The 8,259-nt window shown below is 38.3% G+C and overlaps 1 protein-coding gene across 1 annotated transcript; it reads right to left on the reverse strand.

Moving 5' to 3' along the window:
• Nucleotides 1–1,116: 1,116 nt before the first annotated feature.
• Nucleotides 1,117–7,860, reverse strand: HNRNPH1 (heterogeneous nuclear ribonucleoprotein H1 (H)). Its single transcript, XM_006898111.1, has 12 exons — nucleotides 7,764–7,860; nucleotides 6,436–6,591; nucleotides 6,093–6,236; nucleotides 4,557–4,695; nucleotides 3,438–3,616; nucleotides 3,284–3,355; nucleotides 3,094–3,227; nucleotides 2,849–2,984; nucleotides 2,490–2,549; nucleotides 2,308–2,397; nucleotides 1,607–1,699; nucleotides 1,117–1,166 (listed from the first exon to the last, which is right to left on the reverse strand). The coding sequence occupies exons 1-12, from the start codon at nucleotides 7,858–7,860 to the stop codon at nucleotides 1,117–1,119; spliced, it is 1,350 nt and encodes a 449-aa protein (XP_006898173.1).
• Between the last annotated feature and the right edge of the window lie 399 nt (nucleotides 7,861–8,259).

The raw sequence follows: 8,259 nt of genomic DNA on the forward strand, positions 1-8,259 counted from the left end.
ACGTGCCCTTACAGGTTATTAAATGAAACTAGAAATAACAAACATGCCAAATATTTCACTTTTAATTGTAGACAAGGGCTCCTATATTTGAGTATTCTTGAAAAACAAAAACATGTCTTTCAACATGCACTAAGAGCAACATTTAACATAATTGAACGGCTTTAACCTAAATACGCTTACTGTTAAGTACATTCAACGACTAACTTGAGAACAGCTGAAAATCACAGTTCATTTCCTCAAACTTCGTTGTACACCTAGATGAATGTGTTCTGTTCAAAAACACTCAACCTGCAATCTTTAAAAATAATCCTGATTTCCACTTAGAGTAAGCATAAATCACAAGCTTGTATTGCAAAAACTGTTAAATGTGAGTTTTTTTTTTCTTTTAAAAAAATGTTCACTAGAGTCAGTGATCAGGATTACAATCCCCATCCACCACTCATACTGGACATGCTAGACATCCCTCCCATTCCGTTCACTCCCATAGTTGCACGGCTTCCACTACTGTAGTAGCTGCTGTTCACTGTTTCTTGGTTACCTGCAAGAGATCAATTTGACAAGTTAGGGAAAGTATCACATCATCAGTCTAATAAAATACAGCAGGAAGTTTAAAAATTTTTAAGAGTATATATGGCTGCTGTCCAGGTGGCAAAAAGCATGTTTGGGAAAGGGGAAATCAGACCCCAAACTAGTCTCAATTAACCCCTTTTCTCTGCAGTACCAACTTGCCAGATTCTTGTGCTAACCATTTACAAGGTTTCAGGATCAACGTAGAAAATTAAGTTTAAAGGAAAACTAGTGTTTTTCAAAAATTGCAAAAATTACTCGTTTTTAAAGCTAAATAAGGCATTTAAAAAAGATTTACTAAAACCATTCACAATGTTGTCCATCGAATGGCATGAATAGGGAGCACAGGGGTTGTCTCTTGCTTTTCCTATTCATAATGGGCAGGAAGTGAGATGACAAAGGTGGACTAACGGCAACTAACTCACTGTGCCCAAAATGGCAGCCTCCATGAAGTTAAAGTCAGTCACTGACTGCTATGGAAAGTGTTATTACAACATACCAGTATTTGCTATTGGGAATTTAAATTATATTTTTTGAGAAAATATTTACCTATGCAATGTTTGATTGAAAATCACTGGAGTTTTCCTGTAAAACTTGGTCTGCAAAAGGATTTTGTAGGGTAAGACTATAATACCAAAAATCACCATTCTTTAAGACCAATTGAAAAAGCTTAATAAAACCAACCCTAGGTTAACTGACTAGAAAATATGGTCTTAAACCCCACCAACTTTATAAAATTATTCCTCCATGTAATATTCAATTAATGCTAACAAAAACACAAAATGAACTAGTTTAACAAATGGAAGCAAATATTTCCAATTTGGCAGCATTCCAGTGGCATTATAACTATTTTATTATATAGGATTCTTCCCCTTCCCCAATGTTTCTAAAAACTATCCATCAGTTTACATGAAGGTCAAAAGTATACATTTAATAACCCAATTTCATATCTTCCCCCCCCAAAAAAAAGGAGCCTGCATATTACCAACTAAAGAAACCTGCCTAAAACTTAAGAAATTTATTAAAAAGCCATGCTTACCATATCCACTCATGCTGCTCTGACCACCATAGCCACCTCCATAACCACCACTCAGCTGCTGGCTAGCTGGGCCACCGTAACTGGACTGGTTTGCTGTTAAATTAAGAGAACATCAGTGCCATGTCCCCAATGTCATGTGGTACCTGGTGGTACCGGGCTTGTAATTCTCTATCTGATTTTCTAGTCTTGATTTGCTATTAGTATATCCTGACTTTACCTATGCACAAACTTTTCACCTTAATGTCTAGTACTATGAATACTTCAACAGCACTAAAATGGTCCCTAACTAGAGGCAACTTGTAAAGATTGTGATATTGCTTGCCTAGATTTTAGTGGGATTTTCTGCCTTAATTTCCTTATTATCCTAAGTTAGTATGTCCTCATTATACCAAATTAATTGCATGTACTATGCCAATTCATTTTGATCCTGTGGGGGGGGGGGTTTTGGCAAATAGTTCTTTTCAACGTAAGGTTTATGCTTAGGCTACTTAGTTTGATTTTTTACTGCCCCCCACCCAACCTTGAGTACTTAATCAGGGTTGTCTAGTCTAAGTAATTCTAGAACTGATTTAAATACTAAGTCAAGACAAAATAAATTACTAAGAAAATTTTTCACTGCCTAAACTTATACTAAACGCAATACTAACATAACTGACTTCTATAGGTAAGTGTTGGTTTTTAAAAAAACTAACGATATTTACATAAGCCCATGCCTCCCATCATTTGGCTACCATAAGCACCACCGCTTGCTCCTGCTGTAGAATTCAAGAAGAGTTCTACATATCTGTGTTCTGAAATGAGAAAAAAGGCATACAAGGTTAGCTTAAAAAAAAGACACTAAAGTGATATTTACACAAACCCATGCCTCCTAGCATTTGGCTACCGTAAGCACCACCGCTTGCTCCTGCTGTAGAATTCAAGAAGAGTTCTACGTATCTGTGTTCTGAAATGAGAAAAAAGTTTAAAAAATGTTTGTTGGTAAAAGAAAATAAGCACCTTAGTTCTTTTATAATAAACACAAACTTCAAAAACAGTTTAGTTTAACTATCAACAGAATTGTCCATTAAATAGTCTCATGATCCACTTTTCTACTTAACTCAAACCACATACCTAACAATCTATTGTTGGGTAACAGATTTCTCCTATACTCATCATCTTACTCCTCTCTATCACAAACATACTAGAGGATGCCAGGGTGTTTCATATACCTGTTAGAAGCCCCAAATGCGTAAAGGTACTTACGCATATTCGCTTTGTCTTTTGACATAGCTGCCACAGCATCTTCATGAGTAGCAAACTCAACATCTGCTTCACCAGTTACTCTGCCATCTGGACCAATTTCAATATGTACTCTCACAGGGTTGAGTGGTGAAAAGAACTAAAATATATTTCAAAAGAATCAAGTCAATTTTCTAAAATTACCCAAAATCCTGAAATCTTTCTAATACTTAACTATGTGACGACTTATGAGTACACTTTATACTTACGTTATAAATGTCATTCTCAGTAGCTCTGTAAGGCAACCCCCTCATGTGTACACAGTGTCCTGTTGTGCTCTGGAAAGTAGATCCACCATCCCCATATCTGTGATCAGACATTCCTGAAAAACAGTAATTGAGGTCTAGATGGACAAGAGTGTAAATATCCTTCTGTTGATAAATTCCATTCTTACCTTACCTCTTCCAAATCTATCTGAACCAAATCCATAGCCATCATTATAGCCATTATAGTCATCATAGCCTCCATAACCTGGAAGACAAAAACTGTAGTCACTCAAATGCAAACACCAAAACAAAGAACCTTCTTTGTGACCCAGAAGACTATTACTTACCTCCACCATAAGCTCCACGCCTCATTCTTTCAAAGCCAGCTCCTCTGCCAATACTGTTATACCCTCTGCCAGCCCCAGGTCTGTCATAGGGACCTGGCCGCTGCATGGCCATAAGTTTCCGAGGCGGATCATAGTGAGTTCGAACTTCAGCTCGACTGCTCTTAAAAATTTCAATATACCTACAGCATTGTTCATGGAGGAGGAAGATGGGGAAGGAGAAAAAAAAGTTAGTCCATTTCATACAGGCTATTTAGTTATACAAGAAAACAATCTAGTCATAGCCATGAAACTGACCAATTATTTTTAAGCCAGGTTTCTTATATTTGCAAAGGCAATGACCAGAAATTCACTCTTAAGATTATTAAATGAAAACTTTATAGAAAAATAGTATCCTCACTCCTCTCAGGCAGAGCCCAACCTTAAGGGTACAGAGGAATAATGTAAATGTTTTCAAAGGAGGGAATGAATTCCACTCAACTTTCAACATTGCAAATTTTAAATCCATTGGCAGCATGTATAGCAAGTAGGCTAAAAAGCCAGCCTCCACCAGCAGTCTAGCCCACACTACACATTTCCTTTCGCCAATACCCCAGCCTATGCTTTTAGTAGGTATCAGCATAGGTAAGCGCATGCTTCAATGAAAAATAGTCACAAGCAAAGAGAATAAAACCTTTTGTGACAATTTCTTGAAAGCTATGCTTATTAATATATATGCAGAATATTTATTTATACAGCAAGAAAAAGTTTGTTGCATTTCAACTTTAAAAACAAGATCAGAAAGTATCACATTTTCTTATGGTAATATTAAATTTAACTAGATGGGTGTTATTACAGCTAAAGCCAGGTTTGCATTAACAATTTTTTAAAGCCATAGTCTCTCAACTCCAGTGATTGAGGTTAGTAAATTGGAACTCAAAATTCAAGACCAAATTAACTGGGATAAGTTTTCAACCCTAAAATTTCATTTGAATACAGTATGGGATTTCTGACAGAGAAGTTTGGGAGATTGGGACAAGCATCAATTAATTGTGAAAATAGATTTTTTTTAAGCAGAGAGAATATGGATTTAATTTTTTACCATAAGAAAAGTGACATATCCAACCAACCATCCATCCCCACCTGTGCCCTATTCTTTCCTTGTGTTTCTTTAGAGCCTTTTCAGCTATTTCCTGTGAAGCAAACTGCACGAAGGCCTCCCCCGTACTCCTCCCCTGGAAGTCCACCGGCAATGTTATCCCATTTGGCACGATTTCCAACCCTTCAACCCAAGGACAAATAACCCCAGTAGGGGGGCAATATTAACATCACAAGCCCAGAAATGATTCTTCTTATAGCTTTAAATAAACCAGAACTTTAACTTTAGGTGAACGGTATGCTTTCAATAAGTATTGTTTAAATATGCATTGCAGTTAATATGAAGTTCCATTATCATACATTCTTAACACACCCCATGCACTGCTCAGTATTTAAGGAAAACTTGTTTAACACAGGGTGCATTAAGAATTCAACAATTTAAAACATCTATGCAGCTTCATGTTGAGAATTTACAATTTTTAAAAGTTTCAAACATTAAATACAACATTTACTTAATAATACAAGACAGACCTGGGACCTCATTTTACATTTTCAATGCTTTTAAGTTAGTGGAACTTCAGATTTTAAAAATTTACATGTTTAAACATTTAAAAACAAACTGATACATTACTTAAAATCATTATTATATTGACAAGAAAACATATAATCTAAACTTTTAACAAACAACTGGTCTACACAACACAATCATGCACTCTTATGCTCTAACAGTAGTATGATTCACTTCTGGAAATTCCGTCTATGAAAAATCCTTTCCGTGGATACATTCCCAAGTTTATAAAAAGGGTTAAAAGCACTTCCTAGAAAATATGAATATGTTCATATTTAAAGTTGACAGACATCATTCAATTCTCACCAATTTAGATAAAAACAGAACAGACTTGATAGCAAATATTCTGACAAAATATTAGGAGACTTGATACACAACTGCTATTTTTTAAATGCATACAATAAACCATGAAAGGATTTCTTTTTTGCTCTTAATTCCAGTTTATTATAAGACTACAATTCAAAAATATATCTCATTTCTGTTAAAACATGCAATCTTAATTCTTCAACATAAAAATTCAAATATTTTAGGCCCAGAACAATTAAAAGTAATACAAATGCTCCACCTATCTAATGACTACCTTTAAGTGGGTTTACCGTTCCCTAGCTAACTTAATTGCATTTTGTACACATAATTTGGCCATTGAATGGTTTATAGACCTAAGACTAACTAGTGTCTGACAAAAATAACTGGCCATAATTAACCTAACCTTTACATTAACAGTGAGGGAGCTTACCTTTAACTTGGAGTACTTTCCTGAACAGTAATGGGAAGAAAGTTAAGCAGTTGAGGACAATCCTCAATTAAATAGCTACTCTAAACTACAATTACTAAATAGAAATTAGCATTTTGGCAATAAGATTTCACCTTTTAAGATGGCCTTAAAATTATTTGAAGGTTTCCAGGAACAATACTCATTTGTGTACACTTAGAACTTAAGTAACTAACCTAACTCAACTTGTTGCCAGAAACTATTCAAAACTCACTGCTCAGCAACCAACACTACTACATACCTGAGAAGAACTGAACAATTTCTTCCTTGCTACATCCAAAGGGGAGTCCTCTAAGCCGCACAAAGCCATCATTGGCCGTGTCGGGACTATTTGGACCAGTATGCTTCAACACCCAATCCATTTCAACGTTGTTTGACTTGAATACTGAAAGAGGTGCTTAGAATTAGTCAATTTTGGAAAGTTAGAAAACACAGTTCAGACTTCCTTAGCCTTTAGATCTAGGAAGAGCTTCCATAACTCCCTTAGATGACCATTTCCATGCGGTCAAATACCTAAAAATTCAGAAGGGGATAAAAGCTATGTTTGGTTTCTTTTACTGTTACTAGGGCAACATGAGTCAAACCTTCAACATATCTGTGTCCCATAGTTTCTCTGTCTTTTTTCAGGGCCAATTTGACTTCATCTTCTGATTCAAGTTCAACAAAAGCCTCGCCACTCGGTCTGCCTTCTCTTGTGTAGATGAAACGAATACCTTGGGCCCCATTTTGAATTTTGCAGTCTGGAAAGAAAACAGTCGTTAATATGGAATTTAAAACAGAAAACCACTTCTGGGTGATACAGCCTAAGTCCTATTATATCAAATAGACGACTCAAGTATTCTAAATTACTAATTTCTAGTGTCTGAGAATAAGGCAGCCATGCTCTCAAACCAACCACAATCCTCAATGAAGCCTCTCTTCTGAATTCATCAGAAAAGCTCAGTATTTGAGGCAGCTTCTCGCTATTCATGTCTGAGAACCTCTACATCAAACTATTAACATATTCTCATTACTTTACTAGCATTATTTGGGGAGTGATTTCTTTTACCTTAAACAGCATTCATTTTCCATTCAAATCCAAACTGCAAGCCCAATACTCACCAGAAAAGAGGGATCAGAGTTATCAAGCTAAAATGAGTTGCTCAGCTGAAGCCAAACCCAGTCTCGCCCCCCTCCAGTGTATTTGGTTCTCATTTTACAGATCGGTTTTTTTAACCAGTCCTAAAGTCAGATAGTAAGTCAACACTACAATCATCTTTGCAAATACAATTTAGTAATCCTTATCTTACAACAGGGGAAAAAGGACATTCTGGAAGGAATTACTCAAAATTTTAGATACTTCAACGAAGTTACGGAGGCAAGAAAACTTTCCTGGACTTCAGGGTCCTCAACTGTAAAATGAGCAAGAGCAAGCCCTCTTCAATTACCAAATCTGGATTAGGAAAATTTCTGAAATTAAGAAGTGACATTTTAACTTTGGACACACAGGGCCGCTCTCCAGGGAAATACCAGTCTTTGAAACAGTATTTTCACTATTTCAAAAATTATTAAGAAAAAAGCAGACTGTAACTAACCCAGTCACTTAGCAATTTTCTTACTATCAGGCAAGGATATTCTCGTAGATCCTCATTTTACTTTTTCGGAAACCCCAGCAGGAACAGAAAAAAACAGCCTGTTGCTTAAAGGCAGGAAAAAAATGAAGGGGTGGGGGTGGGGACGGGCGCCGCCAGGGGGCGGAGCCTCCGCTATTTCCATTGCGTAACAGGCGGCGGGCGCGCGCCGCCAGGGGGCGCCCCTGGGTGGGACGCGCCGAGACGCGGGCCAGACCCCCACACCTCCCAAGCCCCACCCCCAGCCGGCCCGCCCGCAGGCGACCGTGGCCGCGAACTCTCGCCCCCAGCATCCAACTCACCAGAGAAAAAACGCTGCACTTCATCGGCCGAACAAGACCAGGGCAAGCCCCGGACCTTCACCACAAACCCCTCTCCGCCTTCAGTGCCCAACATCATCGTCTCTTAAATGAAAGCCTGGTGTAGAAATTAACGCTGCAAGGGGAGGACAGGAATACGGTTTTAGAAAAAAATTAATTCAACATGCCTTCTGCCCTAGAAATCGGCAGTTTCTCATTAGCAGGCAGGCACGTGCGTGTGCCATTGACCCCAGCGAGTTAACTACCCCAACACCCTCTGATTATTGATCAGAAGCCCCGATGCAGATCCGGGGGCCCAGTATCGCCGCAGAAATCCGAGGGCGAGCAGGCCGGGCGCCAGCGTGGAGGCGAGGAAATGGCGGCGGGCGCTTCCGCTCCGCCTCCTCCTCCATCTCACACAATAGAGGCGCGCGGCCTGCAAGCCTCCGGGACCTCCCCAACAATCGGCAGACTTTTGTGGGTTCCCATCAGCAGCCAG

Source organism: Elephantulus edwardii, unplaced genomic scaffold, assembly GCF_000299155.1.
Source record: "Elephantulus edwardii isolate Elephantulus edwardi_28Jun2011 unplaced genomic scaffold, EleEdw1.0 scaffold00221, whole genome shotgun sequence".
NCBI classification, from domain to species: domain Eukaryota; kingdom Metazoa; phylum Chordata; class Mammalia; order Macroscelidea; family Macroscelididae; genus Elephantulus; species Elephantulus edwardii.

Coding starts and splice junctions, on each gene's coding strand:
- HNRNPH1 (XM_006898111.1), bottom strand. CDS start 7,860: ATGATGTTGGGCACTGAAGGCGGAGAGGGGTTTGTGGTGAAGGTCCGG. Junction 2,985..3,093: donor CTGAGAATGACATTTATAAC/GTAAGTATAAAG, acceptor AATATATTTTAG/TTCTTTTCACCACTCAACCC. Junction 1,700..2,307: donor GATGGGAGGCATGGGCTTAT/GTAAATATCGTT, acceptor TTAATTTAACAG/CAAACCAGTCCAGTTACGGT.